At 35.8% G+C, this 21,151-nt stretch overlaps 1 protein-coding gene across 3 annotated transcripts; it reads right to left on the bottom strand.

Moving 5' to 3' along the window:
• Positions 1-3,110: 3,110 nt before the first annotated feature.
• Positions 3,111-20,324, bottom strand: LOC106871376 (ethanolamine kinase 1). 3 transcript variants are annotated; one of them, XM_014917794.3, is made up of 9 exons: positions 17,030-20,324; positions 11,476-11,735; positions 8,708-8,875; positions 8,315-8,457; positions 5,908-5,991; positions 5,621-5,793; positions 5,259-5,332; positions 4,889-4,990; positions 3,111-4,182 (listed from the first exon to the last, which is right to left on the bottom strand). In XM_014917794.3, the coding sequence occupies exons 1-8, from the start codon at positions 17,144-17,146 to the stop codon at positions 4,906-4,908; spliced, it is 1,104 nt and encodes a 367-aa protein (XP_014773280.1). In that variant the 5' UTR covers positions 17,147-20,324; the 3' UTR covers positions 3,111-4,182; positions 4,889-4,905. The 3 variants fall into 3 exon arrangements, with proteins under 3 accessions (XP_014773280.1, XP_014773282.1, XP_089196870.1); XM_014917796.3 differs by having other exon boundaries at positions 20,072-20,144; XM_089340744.1 differs by lacking the exon at positions 17,030-20,324 and adding an exon at positions 16,659-16,995.
• Positions 20,325-21,151: the final 827 nt, after the last annotated feature.

Here is a 21,151-nt window from a genome sequence, read left to right on the forward strand (position 1 = left end):
GTAAAGAAGACGTCTTCCTTTTAAATTTGTCAATCTTTTAACTGATTTCAATCTGCTCGTAAAACAAATGTTGATAATGGTTCTTATCTGAGTAGAAACCTCTTCACAGCTGTATGATGGGAGTTTTTTGTATTCTTACAGCTGAAGAGATATTTATTTCATTTCCTTGCTTCTAAGCATCTTTCCATTCTTTTGTTTCAAATGTAACAAAGCGCATCCTTTCCTGTATTAACAGGAATTCTCATTCCTTCAGAAAGATGGACATAGTTTTCACTAAGTAGACAAATCCGAACAAAGAGGTACCTTCAAATAGAACACATCAACAAGCATGGAACATTATTTTGATGTGATCTAAAGTTGATAGTCTGTTGACGAATTGTAGTCAGCAGCTTCATAATCAAGTACTAGGACGTGCATGGGAGACATTCGGCTGCGTGGATCATCAACCTTACTTACCTAGTGGCGGATGCAGAGGGGTTGCCTGGGCAACACTCTTTCCAGCCGAGCCGACACCAAAAAAAATCAAGACCAAATATTTTCACATTACTTTTTCATGCGTATATGGTCTGCTACAACGAAGTTAGAATACATAAAAATGTGTCCATTTGTTAGGAATTGCGATTCCCGCTTCGTGTAGATTCTGACTACGTTGGAATTTGTTGTGAAAAATATTTTTCCTGGGGTTTGGGAAAGCAGTTTCGGAAAATTTACATGTGACACTTTCGTTTCCTCATAACTTTCAGGAAAATGGGAATTTTTTTCAATGAAATTCTCTACAAATGCCTTCTGGGGTGTGTAGATTACAGTTTTAAGGAAATTTAATATGAAAAAAATAATTGTTTGCCGTGCACACATACATACTGATACACATAACATGTATCTCGATAAAAATTGTGATGCATGTCAGTGTGTATGTGTGCGTGCCAACCATTTTTTTTTTTTCCAAATTAAATTCCAATATAATTGTAATCTACACACTCTGAAAGATAGTTCTAGAAAATTTCATTGAAAAATACCCATTTTCCTGAAAGCTATAGGGGGGGGGGGAGTCGACTCGTTTGAATTTCCTGAAACTCTTCCTTTGCAAATCTCTTCTGTTCTGCTATTCCTTTTGCGTGTAAACCTGATGCCTGGCTTCCCTTTTGGCCACCTGATATCATTCTCTGCTTCCACTTTCATTCCAGTCTTTCCAGGCCTGTCTTTTTGCGTTTATGGCACTGTCTACCTCCTTGTTCCACCACCATGTCACCCTCGGTCTAACTGGGACTCGGCACCAACCACACATTTCGTCTGTAGCTCTCAGTAGATTGTCCCACAGGAACTTCCAATTGTTCCCTGAGCTTTGTATCCCCAACTCTTCCTCCCTCTTTTGTCAGAAGCTTCCATTTGAAAATCTCTAAATTTTTGTGTTTCTTGGGTCTTGGAGCCTCCATACTCTTCTTTTCCAGATTAGTTTATTTCTCCAAGCCTTTCTAGCTCTAAATATATATGTGTGTGTGTGTGTGTGTGTGTGTGTGTGTGTGTGTGTGTGTGTGTGTGTGTGTGTGTGTGTGAGGAGAGGGAAAATATCTGTGTCAATCATGTTCAATTAATGAATGATAAAGTCTCCCTCTCCCCTAACTCTCTCTCTCTCTCTCTCTCAATCTTTCACATGTGTGTGTGTGTGTGTATTTGTCACCAACTTTAAAAAAAGTGCTTTTGCCAAAACCAGTCGAATTTCCCATTAAAGTTGTGCCACACCATCAAAGTTCAATGGTCTCATTCCCTGACACACTGCTGGCTTAACGAAAGAAAAAGTAAAACAATGTCGGAATGTGAATTGAATGTAAAAAGAAGCAGAAGGACAGAGAGGGGCAACAACAGCTTGTGAGCCAAAGCTGGGTAAATTTAGGTTAAAACAACACCTGAGAACATACAACTGTAATGTTACGGTTCACTTATTACATGGCATTCAAAATGCTATGCTGGTTACTTTCTAAACATATTTTTTTAGCCCATCGATAACACCCTCATAAACCTTTTGTGTATATTTAAAAATAAAACGATTTTTACTTGGTAAATTTTTCTTGAGCAAATGTGTTCTCAATTTTTATTTGCAGTAAACTTTTAAAGGCAACTGACACACCGTGCAGTTAGCCATCAACCTCACAGGTCTACGAGCTTGGTTCTGATCTATGTATTTTGTGGCTTACCGTCAATAGATCAATACAGTGCATTGAAATATGAGGCGGTGGATGGGGTGGGGGTACCTATAATGTTGCTTAGACATTCCTGTCACCATCATCATCATCATCATTATTTAACATCTGCTTCCCAATGAAAGCACACAATACATTCTGCAAAGTTGTCAGAATTAGGAAGGGCATCCAGTTGTAGGAACGATGCCAAAGAAGACATTGAAGCATGATGTAGTCGTCCAGCTCATTAAATCTTATGAAGCCCTCCAACTCAGGCCAACCTGAAAGACAGACATTAAATGCAGTTGGCTAATCGTTTCTAACTAAATTAGAAGCCTTTAATACTTATAAATGAAATCATGGTTTCATTTCTCTGCATGTTTCAGAAATGAGGTATACTGCCACTTGACCAGCACTGAACCCTGGCTCTTAAAAACCAGTGAAAAATCATACAATTTTAATTCCATTAAAGACACAATAACAAACATCCTAACAAATGAAGGAAAACCATATTTTGACACAATGAGGTTGTGTCAATGAGATCCTGACATAATTTTACAATAAAATTATCATAAAAGTTTGTGTCTTGGGAGGGTCATTGCATCATTAATAATATTAATAAACACATGCACTGGTTCAATATCACTTCCATATTGTTAGTCAGTTGGTTGGATATCTAACCAACTAAATGATTGTTTGTTTAATTTGTTGGTTAAACAACCAGTCAGTTGTTAGTTTGTCAAAGTCCTTTTGTTGCTATTTTGGGACCTCATCAATGACATGCCTTCTCTCTTCAATCTTCTTTGCCTTGAGTTTTGTTTATTATTATTAACATAATGTCTCTCCCAAGACACAACAAAATTTCTATCAAGGCACGAATTCACATCAATAAGCTTGAAAACCAAATACAAAAATGAAATTACAATAAAAGAATTTTTACATTTATAAAAAGTTAGAAAAATATTTATTTGCTAAATACAGTTTTTTTGTTTTTTATTATGTTTACAGCATGGTCACAGCTCTTGAGCTGAAACTAGATAAAAAAAATAAATAAATGGACTAGCTGTTTTTTCAAAGTAATGGATACAACTGTTTGTAAAGGTTAAAAAACAACATTCCAGTATATTTACAGATGGTTTGAAACAGTTTAATAGTTTTATAAGTCACACATGTACAGAATGGTAGGGGGTGACCTTTTTTTATAAAAAAACATTTATAAACCAATTTCACTGCAATTTATTCTCTTTTCATAAAATTCCTTTTAGATTAAAAAAAAAAAAAACAACTTCCCTCTGTTCATTTATATCTCACGTAAGCCAGGATATAAAGTTAAGCACTTGGTAATGTTTCCCCAATAGAGACATCGGAGTTGAAGAAGTTAAATGGATTAAGGAATATTTAAATGACTGTAAAAAGCTTTCAAAACATGGCAAGGTACACACACACACACACACACACGCAAGAAACAATTCTCCAAGTCATCTGGAAGAAAATAAAGTATGTAACGTGTGTAGAATGATTCTAAACATGTTATTTAAAAATGCTCATTATATTTTATAAGAAAACTTTAATCCTCAATAAATATATTATTTAGGATTATATAATTAATCTTTATCATGAGAGTTGAGGTTGATTAGCTCTCTGGATAGGTTGTCAACCTCTAGTAGCAAGTAGCTTCTCCTGAAGCAGGAATTAAAACTCAGCACTATAAACGTATAGAAAGATCAGATGGAACGACCAAGTCACCAACGATGAAGTTGTGGCTTGCATGCAGACACCCAGTCTTGTCATCCTACTGCAACAACAACACCTCTGTTGGTTGGGTCATGCATGCTACCACATGCCACTAAAAGACTTGTAATAAGATGAACTGACTTCTGTAAGAGACCGCAAGTATGATTCCCATCTTTGTTTACAAAGACGTTTGAGTAACATGATGTTCCTTTATATGAATGCTGAAAGGTGAGACGACATTGTTGGTGGTCACCCTTGCTGGAGTCTGAAACTAGACAAAAGTTTAAAAAGATGAGAGATGAAACTGAGGATTACTGCGGAGGAAATGCAAATTCAACAAAAAAAAAAGAAAAAAACAGCAGAGCAATACTTGTGGACAGGGCCTTCAAGTGTAGTAACAACAGGTGAGACAGCCACTCTACCCAACTTGCGGCCCCTTTCATTAACAGAGGCCTACTACTGCTGTCAACTACAGCTTGGCAATAATCAGAAGAAAATAAAATACAACACTGTGTGATCTTTATAAGAGAAACACTGGGAACTTCCAGAACTGATATTATGAAATAATCAAGTCATTTACTTCACTTTATTTTACCTTTTGTTTCAGCCTAACGAGATGGACTTTTCAAAGTGATTGAAACTGGTGGCTGCATACATAGTTGGAAATGTACTTCCTTACTTTTGTCTATGACAAAATTCTCAAAGCATTTTCTTTTTCTTGGGAAGAGTTATGCAACAAACAACAGGGGTCCTAGAACTGATCCCATCTCATAGGGTGAAGAATGCTGCTCTAGAACCGATGATGTTGACGATGTAATTTTAAAATAAGTGGAGGGCATGATTATAAACTCAGTCAAATATTTTATATCAATTTATCCCTATAAAGTGCTAACGCTGAAGCTTTGGCAGTCATACAAAATCCTTTTGAGCTCATCCCAATTACGGCTTACTTTAGATAAGTTGTAAGAGTTACCTACCTTAGGTCAATGTTTTGCTAAGAGGGATTATTCGAATTGGGCAGCTGTACGTAGAGGGAGTCCTTACAGCGAAGATATTCATTGAGACGGAGAATACCATAACTGCAACAGACAAAATACATTAGTATACCGTTCAGTGTTATTAGTTATCATTAATTGTATGACTAATCAATATTACTAATTAGTTAAAACCAAGACATTGCTGCATAAATGAACTTACAGCTGAAGGGTTGTTAATTTATGAAGCTATTTTGTATCTCTGAAGTTTCAACAACAAGGAACAAATGTTCAGATTTGGGTTGGATTTTAGGGTGGTGCAATTAAAAACAAGTTTGTAAATAATTGGTTGAGTGAACCATGTGATACGGACCTGAGGAAATCAAATTCTATGACAGAATTATATGCTTGGATTAGAGACCAAATACCCCAGAAGAAATGGGAAGCCTGCAAAATAAATAGAAAAAAATGAATACACACATACATATACATACATACATGTGTGTGTGTGTGTATGTATGTATATATATACACACACTGTTTGCAATAAGTTCCTTATAATCATAATCAATAGCAGAGCAAAACCCCATTTTTGGATTTGGGACCCATACCAGTGCTGATCAAGTGTAAAACAAATAATCCAGCATAGCCTTATGGCCTTAATCTAGCTTCTCCACATTTGTCACTCTTGCAGGATTTGATGAGATTAAGTCTGAAATATTGACGAATACTTACTGCAAAAAATTTGTTAACCCAGATATACATGTGTCTGACTTCTTCATCAGTGACAGCATCGGTTTTAGAACCTTCTGGAGAGGCCATTTTCTTGTAGAGTTCTAGGTAGTTCTTTATCCATTTCAGTTGATATGCTTCATTTGGACAACGAGAGAAATCAGCTTCATCGACACCTATAAAAAAGAAATACAACATGTTAATACTGATGATGCTGATGTAAAGGATGATGACAATATATGTTGATGACAGAACGTTAATTAAAATATATGTTGATGAGTGTTAATTACCAGCATATTCACAGAAATGGTTGGCAATGTCATAGGCGACGTAGTTCTCATTGGTGTATTCAAAATCTATAAAAGAAACTGAATCTGAAAAATTAAAAGAAAATATAATGTAAGAATAACAGCCAGAGACAGCTAACGAACAGGAAAAGCTCATTAAGCAAAATTTTGTATAATAAACAAGGATATAAATACATACACACAGCTATATAATTGTGTGTGTAGCGATATATATGTGTCATCATCATCATCATCATTTAATGTCCACTTTCCATGGGTTGGACGGTTTCATTGAAAACCGGTAAGCTGGAGGACTGCACAAGGTTCCAGTCTGATTTGGCATGCCCTTCCTAATGCCAACCACTTTGAGAGTATAATGGGTGCATTTATGTGCCACGACTACAACTACGATTTCAGTTTGCTTGACAAGTCTTCTCAGCACAGCATCACCAAAGGTCTCTGTTACTCGTCATCACCTCCGTGAGGACCAACATTTGAAGGATCATGCTACTGGCAACAGCCACGAACTATGATTCCACTTGACAAGTCTTCTCAAGCACAGCATATCACCAAAGGTCTTGTTCTGCACTCTTACCAATATATGTCTATGTCTATAAAAGAGGATCTCTCAGGGTAAATACCACAGGAACATGGCATTCTAATAATACATTCATTTCAAGTAGGACAAGATGATTGCCACATATATATATATATGTATGTATGTATGTATGTATATAGGCATAGGTGTGGCTGTGTGGTTAAGGAGCTTGCTTCCTAACCATGTGGTTCAATCCCAGTGCATGGGACCTTGGGCAAGTGTTTTCTGACATAGCCCCCAGTCAATAGGTCAATCAATGCCTTCTGATTGAATTTAGTACACAGAAACCGAAAAACAGCCCATTTTGTGTGTGTGTGTGTATACATACATATGTATGTATGTATATGTATATCTACAAACAGTCACTTCATGATGAGATATGACACAGAAAACTTCAAACTGTTGGCTGTTATTTTTTAAGTCATTCATGCATATAATTTGACTGACTGAACAAAAGGAGAATGTTTGATCCTTTTTTGTTTGTTTGTTTGTTTGCATGTATATATGTGTGCATGTATGTGTACATATACACATATACATACATATATATACATAGACATACATATACATACAAACATACACACACACACAAACTCATATATATATATATAGAACTATAGAATGAGGAGGTAATTTATTTAACCACATGGCATCCACAGTATTATATTTATTTAATCATGTGGTATCCACAGTATTATGGCCATTTCACAATGTTCTCTCTGTTCTTGACGTATGGTTCTCAGAATCCGCATTTGATACAGCTGATAAATATATATATATATATATATATATACGTATAAAAATGTTGTCAACTGTTTTGCACTTCTAGGTGCCCTTAGACACACTACCAGTCTATATGCATATACAGTAGAACCTCGGCTTTCGAAAAACTCTGATCACAAATAAATCATACTTTATCTCCTGTCTTTCTCATATTCATTTAATACAGTAGTACCTTCGTTTATGAACGCCTCTGATCACAAATAAATCGTGCTTTATATATATATATATGTATATCTCTCTCTCTCTCTCTCTCTCTCTCTCATATATATATATATATATATATATATAAACGTGAGAGAGCTAGGGGTTGGGGGTACAACCCACTAAGGGATAGTATCTATCCGGTATACTGCTGGGAGGGTACCCAATTATTGCTACCCTAGTGCTATACTAGGTGCAATCAATGGGAGCGGGTAAAAGTGGAGGTTTTACCCAAAATTTGTATAACAATTAGAAAATGGAAGATAATATGCTGAACCCAACTACTTGCAGACGGTGTATCTCGTTGAATTCATTAATTTAATTCATAGCAAAAGTGACAAAAAAAGAAAGAACCAAAGCACAGGTGTTCATGGCAGACTATGTTATTTTGCCAACCTGGTTTACATATAGAAATACCAAAATAACATAGTCTGCCATGAACACCTGTGCTTTGGTTTTTTTCTTTCTTTTTTTGTCACTTTTGCTATGAATTCAATTAATGAATTCAACGGGATACACCGTCTGCAAGTAGTTGGGTTCAGCATATTATCCTCCATTTTCTAATTGTTATATATATATATATATATATATATATATATATATATATATATATATATATATATAGCACGATTTATTCACAATCAAAGTTGTTTGGAAACCAAGGTACCACTGTATCGTTCTCTTTGGATACAACCAACCAACAATGTTTTCCAGTATTTAGTTCCTGAGCTGATTTTCCCAAGTCTAATGATTCATTAACACATATCAAACCACATCACAAACATAAAAACTAATTGTTTAATTAATTATGTTGGTGGCTGTACAAACCTGTTTTGGCATTGTAGATGATGTTGTTCAAGAGCAGATCATTATGGCAGATGGCTATGGGCACATCGCAATTCTCAAATACCTTGCAGAGTCCATTGAACTCATCCCACAGCTTTATTTTACCCAAAATCTCAGATGCGTACCTAAAAAAAGAGAATGCATGATATATGGATTTATATAACTCATGGTAATCCCCGCAAAAAAGCTCCCCTAGTGGACTCAGCTACATGTCTGCACAAATATGTGTGCCACGCATTGTACAATACATTTGTATATTTACCCTCAATGCAATAAAGAAGAATGAAGGAGGAGGAAATATGGAAGAACTTGTTAAAGGGAAATTAACACGGGATAAAAAAGCATTTCTTAGAAGAACCTTTGAAAGTACTTTACCTTTGTTGTGTCTGGCTGTCTTCAAATTTATTTGGAATAATCTGTAGCATGTTCTTCATTTTCTTGAGCAGAATTGGTTCACCTTTGAAGAACACATTGTAAGTTTGAAAATCATCAACATCAGTAGCTTTGATGCTGTGTAAGCGGACCATTTCTTGTGTAATCAGACTGATAATGAGACAAGTCGTTAAGAAATTAAATATTAGATATACACAAAACGATTAAAATGGTGGTGTAGGAATCTGGAAAAATATCAAGATGGTGCAGCCATTTAATACATATTTTTCCTATACACACACGTCTGGTATAATCAGAACATCAATTATATGTACCCACACATGTAGTACAATAGACTAAGAGGTATGGTTTAATTAGTGACAAAGGGACGTTATAGTTAAATAGTTGGCAGTATGAGTGTTACTGACTTATGCCATTTTTTCCCTATGGTGCATAGGCCATCAACCACTTTTCTCTGCAATTCTCAACTCTGTGCCATTCACTGAAAGGAGGTCTTCCTCTCCAAGCTCTTGAGGTTTTTGTATTGTCATTGATGCTTCTGTAATTTTGCATATTTCTAGCTAAGGGTGTTGGCCCTATGCAAACCCATTTTTACCTCTGGGAACAGGTGGTCCATATCTGTCTGGCCTCCATCCTTTTCACTTGTCCATCCTTTCACTTGTCCAAGCTCCTGCCAGGAGCTTGTGCTCTGTTGGCATAGCTCTCAGGGTCATCAAGGCATACAAGCCACCACATCACAATAAGGATTGAACCATGTGATGGTACAGAACGAGTGTAAAGTTAAACAAAGATGGCTAGTGAAGCCTAATTATACAAAAGGTTTCAATAAGGATTTGCTGTTTTACCCAGCACCAGACATGGTAACAACCTACGTACAGTTTACCGTTTGGACACACCAACCTCCACCCAAAATTATTCAGTAAATGATTCTCATTAAGAAAACCATTTCTCTCATGCATGTATGCCCATCTGTGTAAAAGAACATTGAAATGCTCAATGGTCCACATTTGCAATGGAAATGTGTAGAATCTATTTAATTCCACAATATGGTTTCATGAAAGTGTTCCAGCAGATATCTCCAATCCTCCATGAAGACAAACCAAAGGTGATACTTCTGCTGCATGTTGTCGCTGATTTCTTTTTTGTTTTATTGTCTCAAGAAACAGGTGAAAAGAATTCTTTGATTTTATTGAGAGAGAAAAGATGGTGAGCTGACAGAACGATTAACATGCTGGACAAAATGCTTAGCAGCATTTCTTTATCTTTATGTTTTGAGTTCAAATTCTGCTGAGGTTAATTTTGCCTTTTATCCTTTCAGGGTTGATAAAATAAGTACCAGTTGAACAAAATTTCAGGTTGTGTACTTATAGTGGAAAGAATTAGTAATAGGAGGAGGTAGAGGGGGATTTCATGAAGACTGCAGTTCCTTGCAACTTGTAAGATCAATGTGAACGAAATATTTCTTCTGTCGATGGATATCTGTCATTAAAACATGACCCGGAAAGGTCGGCTAGATGTTTGAGATTCTAAATCGGATGAGCTACTTTCAACATGTCAGTACGTTAATGGGCTAAGTTTCAATATGTATTCATTCAATTTCAATATATGTCTTGTCCAAAGGTAATTTTAGTCTGAAATACTATATCATTAACTAAAATTTAAAGTCAGCTGTCAAGAAAAGATGTTCAACTTAAAATAGATGATGCCCTTTCGTTTCTGTCTGTTTTATTGAAGTCCTTACGAACCATTGCTACTTTCTATGCCAGTTTTATTGGAAGGGGGGTGGGGTGAAAATCTATGAATAATGCAATGTTTTTATAGTAATTTAATGCTAATGTTGGAACGACGTGCATCTATCAGTGTAAACCACTGATAAAACTGTATGTGCATAAATAACTCGAGTAGAATGACACAAGTGAATTTATGGATAAGAGAAGGCTGTTGTATGGTGACTGACCTAATAAGGTCAGAAGTGTGACAATGTGGATGCAATTTTGCCTATTCAGAAAACAGTTTTGAGATTTCCAGAAAATTAACCCAAAATTACTATCTAAAATCAATGACCAGTAGATCAATAGCTAATCAATTCAATAAAGAAATAGCAAAGAAAAGAATTTAAACTTATTTTTTGGAAAAGTCAATAAGCTTATATTATAAAAGAGAAGTAGATTTCCGTCTGTCTGTCTGTCGTGACATTTGATAAAAGTAAGGAAAGAAGGAGAGGAATCAAAATATGTCATGACATATTTTTAGAAGAAAAGGAGGAGAAAAATACAGTGAGAGAGAGTATATGAAAGAGACATAAATAGATAGATAGATAGATAGTGTTATCACCATAGTAACTAACAAGTTTTGATTAAAAATGCAGGAATTCTAAGTGTAAGTCTGTTAACACAATGCAATACGCTTCAAAAAAAGACTATATGTATATATATATATATATGCATAGTTATTTTTTGCTGTTGTTTTTTGTGTATGTGTGTGTGTGTGTGTGTTTCTATGTCTTTCAACATAAAGACAATGCAATACAGACTTCAAAAAAAGACTTTCACTTTGAACAATTGTGCTGAAATTTCTTCAGACACCAAATTGTCTATTGGCTTTGGTGACAAGAGGAAGAGGGGGAAAGCTTGCACTTGCACCCCCCCCCCCTATAGAGTGGAATGGTTGACCAATGCAAGAAGTAGGTTAAGAGACACTTTAAATTTAAACTGATTTCTCAGTTGATAAAAAGGGATTTTTGTTCTTACCCGCTAATTTTTGGATCACACACTTCATGTACGTTTATGGGCCGTCCCTGTTGATAGCCATAACACATACCATTGCTGAAGCAACAGTAAACCTCTGGAGCCATACCTTTGGAATGCAGCAGGTTCATGGATAAATACTCTAATTTGCGGTCAATAAGAAGCTCAGTGTTTTTGCCATAGAGGCGAACAAGGACCATGTCACTGCGTGAATCATTTTGGTAGCAACCCACCAATTGATTGGTAATCCCTTCACTGAAAACCTGCCAACACAACAAAAAAAAATAATATACTAAAAAACATACAATGCAATTCATAGATTAACATCACATGTGAGTGTCTGGTTAGAGAGTTTGCTTACCAACCACATGGTTCTGGGTTCGGTCCCACGGCATGGCAACTTGGGCAAATGTCTTGTACTACAGCTACAAGTTGACCAAAGCTCAGTGAGTGGATTTGGTTGATGGAAACTGAAAGAAGCCTGTTGTATATGTGTGTGTGTGTATTTGTGTTTCCTTGTCTTGACATTGCATGATTCTTGTAAACGAGTGTAATTAATTTCCAATCTTCCACAGAAACGTGTCTGGCCATGAAGAAAACATAAAGTGACAGGAAGGGGCATCCAGTCACAGAAAATCTGCCTGAGTAAGCTCCATCTAACCCATGCAAGCATGGAAAAGTGGATGTTAAAACAATGATGATGAAATGTCCAGCTAACATCAATCAGCAAGACCAAAGGTCAGCAAACCTTTTGGCAGTAGACTGAATTGGAAATGCTTTTATGTCAGGCCACAATGAAGAAACATGCAATAGCAGTTTTGTTTGGTTATTTATTTTTTAAAAACTTTTTAACTGTCACCTGTTGTAATAAAAGAATCGATACAAATTTATTGACTTAAAAAAAAACTAATGTCATATCTAACATGGCGAAGAGTTTATGGATCAGACGAACGGTTTGCAGTGATTATGATGATATCAGCCAGTGTGGCTTCCTTCATAGACATATCAATATTTTCTGTCACCGTCTCCTTTCTTAGAATCGATTATGCAATGCAAATCATATAACAACAACGTAAGAGACATACTTTGGGCTTTGTTGCTCTGTTTATTTAGGAAAGTGAATGCATTAACTACCTTTTAAAACAGGAGAAACTAAAAAAAGTTTTAACCAAGTCAAGGAACCTCATGCTTATAAATTTTTTGGTTTTAGCATAAAACATTGATTTATTTATAGCCATTGCAAAAATAAAACTTGTTTGAATTTGTTTTATTGTTCACCCTTTCCTCTTTATAATGTTTTGGGTGTCATTAAAGATCTGACTACAGGCAAAGCTTTAATGTGTCCCAGCCCAAGGAAGCAAGACATTTAAAGTATAGAAGATGCCTGATGGTGGATCTCCAGTTGGTTGCAGGTTTCTGAACAATTCGCAGGAGATTGATATGCTAAGTAAGGTAGGGGTTCCAGACTGCTGATGCAAACTCTAAATGTAAATAAACTATCACCATTTACAGCTTTAAATAAATATCTGGAAAGCAGTTGAGTGATGCTATGACACCCTCAGCCTTTTGCATAATCTTAGAGATGTGGTTTGTACTACATAGATCACTCTTAACATTCACAAGATCACATTCACAAGATGTCATAAGATTGGTGTTGTTGAAGGAGTATGTAAAAGTAAGGTTTTCTCCCCAAAATGCTTGGTGCTGCACTTGTCCACAGCCAGCTTGAGTTGCCAATCAGTAATCAGTGATGCATGCATTTATGCAGTAATACATGTATCTATGCATACGAGGGGGTGGGGGCTGAAAAGTTCCTGGCTTTGGATAAAAGAAAATACAGGAGGATCAGTTAATTATGATTTTATTTAACATACCCCCCCACCTCACATTTACACACTTCTTGCAGCAAACCTTCAGTTTTTCTAAGCCCTGTAAAAGAACTCAAAAGATTGGGCATCCAACCAGGCCTTTTGCAACACCCAGGAACTTTTCAGAACTCCCTCATCTAAGTATGCATACATCTATGCTTATATGTATGTATGCAAGTATAAATACATGTGTATGCGTGTTAAGGCCTCCCAGAGAAATTTTGGACTGGTTTCTAGTCTTTTGATACCAACCGGTCTGAGATCACACCTACTTCTGTTATACTGTTTTAAAGTAATTCAAATTTCATCTCTTAAACTTCATACTGACTTATGTTCCAAACTGCAGCTTAAGAATGACAAAGATATTTTACTAAATAAATTCTTCAACATTTTAAGAATTGAAACCAGGACAGAATATTTAACAGCTGCTGTTTAACTCCAGATCGCCAGCAATCGAAATGACATGATAGGTTGACAGTCAATGATGTTACATTAAACGTGTCACCACAAACATGTGCAACCAAGCATAAAATCATTAAAACATTCTACACACGCTAAGCCTATGAGGAAGCTTCTACACAGTTAATAAATTTGCTAGAAATAGCAGTCGAATAACCTTCAAATCACACACTCTGCTATCTTTAAGAAACGCCATTCACATGAAAAATACAATTGACATTTAATGTAGCAGCATAAGAGCAATAATTATACAATTAAGAAATAAAGAAGGGCACTCGTTAAAATAAGTCGTTGATGACTTTTGATTTCGAGTGATTGCCTAATTATTTCTCAACATGTGACATTGAAACGTTCATTATGAATTGGGTCGTTTTGTGAAGTTTTTGTCATTGCTGCAGCCACGTCCCATTCAACTCCCAGAGGTCGTCAAAGGGCTGAAGTTCGCCATCGATAGCCGTAATTCCGTGTTTTGGGTTGCCTCTGAAACTTTTTGAGGATGAAACACCAGTGTTCCCCGGTGCGATGTGTAATAGAAGTGGGGGTGCAGATTTATTATTCTAACTACTTGGCGGCGAGCTGTCAGAATCGTTAGCGCGTCGGACAAAAAGGTTAAGCTGCATGTCTTCCGGCTCTTTACGTTCTGTTGTTCAAAAGCTGCTGAGGTCAGCTTTGCCTGTCATCTTCTCGGGGCTAATAAAATAAAATACCAGTAATCGCTAGGATCAATCTGGCGGAGATTCGGATCAGGACACCCGCATAAGTTGGGTTTTGACGGGGCGGTTTCCAACAGCTAAAAATCTACCTTAAATCACACACCTTTTCATCTGAAAATATTTTCGCTTTTTATTTTATTTATATTTACCGAAAAAGCTTCTTCCATCCTTTTTATTAAGTACATAGTGCAAAAAAAAAAAAAATGGCCAAAATCAGTACATTATAAATTTTTAAAAATTGTTTTTCATAAAGAGTTTCCCCCATCCATTCGAGGGTCGGGGGTGAAGACAAAAATTGGGAAAACCTTCGTTAAAACGGAAGGAATCCAATTTATGTTGACGTCCTGATTCGAGACTCCGTCCAATTATTTTACCTATTCCATTATTTTTTTGCTCATTTTATGGTAAAGTTTACGAATATGTACAAAACAGAAGGAGTCCACATAGAAGCTACACGCTGGACTCCCAGAATGTCTACAAAAACAACAAAGTATGGTTTTTGATTGTTCATAAAACGGTAATTAAAATCTGTTCAATTAGCGGTATTAATCACATGTTCACTCGTTGATTCATAAATTTACTCTACACGTGTGGAATCCCAAAACATCTGCGAAAAATCTTAAGTTAGCTGTTTTCATGAATATACAATAAAACGGTAATTAACTCAGTTTAATTAACCATTGTAGTAGTTTATGTAAGACGGTGATTTATTCTTATAAACTAAATGGATGTAGCATGTCGTTACAATGTGATCCCTTTCGTTTTGTACCAAAAAAAGGGATACGTTATTCATGTTCCGATTTGACAACTTTATCCCATACTTTATTACCATTCTTATTGTATATTTTCTTAAATCATGATAAATATCTACAATCCATTAAGAATAAAATTCTAGTGAGCTTTTTAATGCTTCATGCATTACCATATGGTCATCTAATTAAAATTTGGTGAGGTTTATTCTGCCTTCCAGTTAGTTTAGAATAGAAAAGAAAACGAGAGAAAAACCTCTACATATTTTATAAAGAAGAATATACTCTTAGCGATTGTTTTTCATGGAGATGGTGTCCCTGAGTAAATTATTTTAATCTCTTAGGCTAAACGCCGCGAATGAGATTTAGTGACAATCATGCCTTTCTCAACAACAGTGAAGACTTGCTGAAGAAGCAGATATTCAACGAGGGCGAGAAAACATGTAATAAATCGTAGAAATGTACAAGAAATAGCAGGTCAATGACCCTCATGTAAAGGAGGGATACATTACATAGTGACATCCTAGTGTGTGTGTGTGTGGGGGGGGGGGTGAAGCAGAAATGGGATGATCATGGCTAGAATACGAGGATATGAAGGACTACATTATTTAATGTCTTTTCTTTAGTAGGAAATTAAACGGTAAATTGAGGGCGATATGACTGCTATATCTAGCAGGTCGAGCGATGGACGTTGAGACCTAAATCGCACCGACCCGAACGAAGGACTCAGCTTTAAAAAAAATAATAATAAATTATGATTATGAAAGGATTAAGGTTTTTAAACAATAATCGGATTTACGAAACAAAACAAAGCAAAACATATCACCAGCTTTTCATGGTGGAAAACCGTACAATAAATACGGAACGGCAGAGATCGAACCATCCACCCAGCCAATCGACCTGCTAGGAATAGCAGCTAACTCTCCCTCAAATCGCAAACGCTCGATTTAGAAAAAGAAAACCGCACGGATTATGTAGTGATAGATTTACAAGCAGGTGAGGTAGTCATAGTTCGAGCACTTGCTTTTATTAATTATCGACGAAGGTAGACCGATGGGGCTTAATAAACGAGAACCCCTATTATTTAACTTCTGAGCAAAGGGTGTCCTGTGTCGGCGAGAAGATTTAAAATCCTCGGAGTTTAATGGAATCGTATATTGTGGCAACGTATAGTTTCTGTTTACATTTCATTTATAGATTTGGATATCAAATACTTTTTTTAAAAAATATTCTGAAATCTGTAATCATTGACATTGGGATTTACTTCGATTATTAAAAAAAAAAAAAAAAAAAGAAACAACCAAATCAGACGTGTTTTTTGTTGGTTGAGATTTAATTTCTTATACTGAATGTTAGATGTTTCGTGTGTTAATCGTGAAAAGAAAAAAATTATTTACTTGAAATTATGAAAAGATGGCGAAGGGCAGAGATGGTGCTTGTGATGAAGATGTTGAGACATAAATTAGAGTATAGTGCCCGGTTCATACTGAAAAAAATAGCAGATCGAGTTGCTGGAAGACTAGAAAACAAGGGTTATTGAGTCGAACAGAGAGTGACAGGTGCCAAATCTCCCACAGGTCGTTCATCCTCCACCTTAAAAGAAGGATACATTTAATAACATAGGTTCAAGTATGTGCACCGTTAGCTAGAAATAAAAATAAAAAAAGAAGAGAACGTTTTAGATCGTATATCTTCTGATTAATCGGGGCTGACCCGGCTTAAAACAACAACAACGAAATGTTATAACATTATTTTATGAGCGACTTACTTTGAAGAGTATCGAATCCTGCTGCCAGGACGGCCGCACCAGTTTTAGAATATCGTAAATACCATCTTTGTAATCGTTTGGGTTGATTGATATCGGCACGACGGCCCGCGGCGACATTTCTGATGTCGAAGATATATCAACACCTATTTCTCGATGTGACCCAGCTTGTTCTGTGATGTGTTGTCACGATAGACGACGACGGGTTTTATGTTGCTGACGGTTTAACATTTACTCGACAAATAGACAGACACACGAGAGGCAGGCAGTGATAAGAAACCTCGAATTACATTGATACTCGGCACCCAAGTACTTGCACACTTAAAATACTTGGTGTTAGAAACTTCGAACATCAAAACAAGTGTTTGTTTATTTCTTTTTAATTACAAAGCTCAGCGCATACAAGTAACAACTAACAGAATGTGACAAGAGGCGAATATTTATATATATATACACATCTATATATGAAAGTACGCCCATGTCAGAGGCGTAACTAGAGAAAAAACCAGTGTTGCGGATTTTAACTCTAGTCCGTCAGGCTGTGATGCTAAGCTCCTCGGTACAGTATAAACACACACACACATATGTGTGTGTGTGTGTGTTTCGGATATTGTAATAATGTTTCTAATGGAAATTATAATAATCCTCGCTACTATAGACACAGAGGCTGAAATTTTGAGAAGTCTAATCGATTAGATCGTCCTCAGTGTTCGACCGGTTCTTATTTTATCGACTCCAGAAAGGATGAAAGGCGAAGTCGGTCAGGGAGGAATTTGAAAGCATGCACTAATACCGCTTTATTTCATTATTTTGTGGCAGTGTAGTAAGAAGCTTGCTTCCCAACCACATGGTTCCGGGTTCAGTCCCACTGCGTGGCACCTTGGGCAAATGTCTTCTACTATAGCCTCGGGCCGACCGAAGCCTTGTCAGTGGATTTGGTAGACGGAAACTGAGAGAAGCCCGTCGTATATACACAAACATGACAGAAGTAAATAGACACCCTTATAATCATTAAAATTTCTTTAAATCTGAAATTATACGTTCAAATTATTTATCAATTGTTATAATGTAAATATCTAATATTTAGTAGACATGCCCCTTCCATTTTTCAATGCAAGGACCCTATTAGGCATGTCACTCATCAGGTGACGAATATTCTCTTGAGGAATTTCTTGCCAAGTTTCTTAAAAGATCTGGCTTTGAAAATGCTTTCTTGTTCTTTTTAAAAAGTGTCCCGTCCATTATGTCCCAGAAGTGTTCAATAGGGTTCATATCTGGTGACTGGCTTGACCATGGAAGCTTTTTAATACCATTCTCAGCCAAAAAAATCTTGGGTCATTTTAGCCGTGTGACAAGGAGTCCCATGTTCCATAAATAAAGAGTCTTCTTTAATCATTTCACCACCGGAGAAGATTGGAAGAAATCCTTTCTGCAATATGAACACATATTTATCTGAGTTTATGTTTCCCTCACACTCCACCAGTTCTAATCAACCATTGCTCTAAATTCCTCCCCAGACCATCACAGAATGGATTTCACATCCATAACAAAAACTGCGAGCCAAAAATACCATTTCTACACAAATTAATGTCCTGCGTTGCATCCATAAAAAAGCCATCCGGCTGATTAGCAATAATCCACTCACACACATCAACTGTCGTCTCCTCCATCACAGACTACTCCATATGTCTCTCTCTCTTTCTCTGTAATCATTCTTTTTAAATTTCCCACCACATAATTACGTTAAACACCATTCCAACTTATTTCTCCCCACATCACTTCTCTCAAATGCCTTTCCCACCAACATCTTTCTCATACACTTGTAGATATTTAAACTAGATAACAACCTTCTGAACAACAGACCTGAAAAGGTCACCACACAGCTTCAGCTTCCGATAGAGTAAAAAAAAAAAGAATTTAAATTAAATAAAGCCATTTAATTAGTAATTGACTATAAATTTGTTTTTATAAAATTATTCAGTAAAAAAATAATTTTTTTATTAACATTGTTATATAATAACCCTTACGAATGAAGAATAACACCCACCTCAATCAGTGTCAAGTTAAAATGAAACCACCCCTTCTTATATCATAATAATAATAATAACTACACTGTGGGTTTATTAACATTTTTAATGTTAAACCTTTCTTTTGTTGAAGCTTTTCTGGGCTTTCGATATTTCAAATTGAATAACATTTTGAAGATTATAATTTTTTTGGCCATGACTTTTAAATTTCATTAAATTGAACATTTTTGGAATTTGAGGCTGACACAAAATAAAGTTTCTGATTTTACATGAAATCCTGTCTGACAATCTAGTTTACTGGTTCAACTTCTAATAACTATTCGTGGTTCTCTTTTGCAAGAATCTCTTGTATTACCAATTGCAAGGATTGTTTCAATTAACGAAGAATGTCGAAGAGTTTCACAGGAATGCCAACAGCAATATAGAAAGCATTGGGATAAGAAAAAAAACAACAGCCTTGAACAGTTAAGTTTATCAAGACGATTAGTAGACAAAAACTCCCTCTAAGTTGATTAAAATCTTAAAAAGAAATAGAGAAAACGTCAAAGATACTCCAGAACGATAGGATTTTTTCGAAAATACAAACAATGCAGATGAGAATGTGTCTGGGTTTTAAAAACCAATTATTAAAAGCCATGGATATGGTTCTATCTTATTACCTTTTCCACGAAGTATCTGGGTTGGCAAAACTTGAGATAATGTATGTAGTATATATATAATTAGAGGATATGTTAACTTCGTGAAGGGATGGTTGCATCCAAGGAAATACTGGTTCAATACCTAGTGTTTTGGGGGAATGAAATTCCCTTAAAACAATAGATATATATATACAAACATATAGTTTATATCCAGTTAAATGGAGGTAAGGAAGTTAACAATTATTATTAGCAAATTGGTTATCTTCACTTCTTAAAGCCGTTTCAATTAATACTCAATAATTTAATTACAAATTAAATTACATTAAATTTACATTTATGAGACATGAGTATAATTTCATTAGAGAGAAAAAAAGCTGTACCTTTGGATGTTATGTGTGGGTCCATCAATTCATTTCAACAGACTCATCTCAGGTCCGCATACAACATCCAAAGGTACATCTTTTTTTTTTCTCTAATGAAATTATACTAATGTCACATAAATGCAAACTTAATGTAATTTAATTTGTAATTAAATTATTGAGTATTAATTGAAACGGATTTAAGAAGCGAAGCTGACCAATTTGTTAATAATAAATAATTGTTAACTTGCTTGTCTACACACACGCGCGAAAGAGAGAGAGAAAGTCTCATAGCAAATATTATGAGTTGAAACTTTTAATCGCGACGACGCTCCTTTCCATTAGAAGAGTAGAACTTCCTTTGGGATTGCCCAACATCGAAATAGCAATTGGCTTTAAGCTAGATCCACTTATTACTGTTGGCTCAAAATCGCAGAGCTACACTTAGTATTTTAACGACAAATTATTTCAGACAACTTTTGACTGCTACACAAAAAATAACCAACAATCTAAGCTCACTTGGTAGCTATCGATTTCACATTAGTTTTAAATTGTCCTAAAAGCCGAAGGTAACATGCAGTAAGACCGATTTCTCAGCCGATCGCCAAAATGGTTATGATTCGGCCACATTTACTGATTGCATCTCCAGTCTGGAAACTCCTTCGTGCTCACTATGTACTGGAAGCTGTCTAAATACCTGACACCAGATAAATACCTTCTCTCAGTCATTTACTATATCTTAAAAGGTTTTGTTTCTTTCGGCATTGATACACCAAAGTTCCAATGTCTAGCAGATGACTCGATAGAATCCCACAAGATTATTCGACATTTCTCTAACAACTTTGGCCTCCTTTTTTAATTCAACCACTTGTAGAAACGTTTATAAAATGAAATAAAAAAACAGCGCAGCACCCAAGGTTTTCAGAAACATTTTATTTTTCATGCATAGAATTGTTGAAGCACGAAATAAAACAACTTTTGTCAGTTATTAGTTGTCCAAACATCCTTCAACGATTCCATGCTTTCCGAAATCCACCAACACAACCCTTGACGTACCTCTTCCACCTTTTTTCTCTTTATGGTGGCTTTTACTAATCCTCT

The sequence above is a fragment of the Octopus bimaculoides genome, chromosome 24 (genome assembly GCF_046866305.1).
Source record: "Octopus bimaculoides isolate indiv1 chromosome 24, ASM4686630v1, whole genome shotgun sequence".
NCBI lineage: Eukaryota > Metazoa > Mollusca > Cephalopoda > Octopoda > Octopodidae > Octopus > Octopus bimaculoides.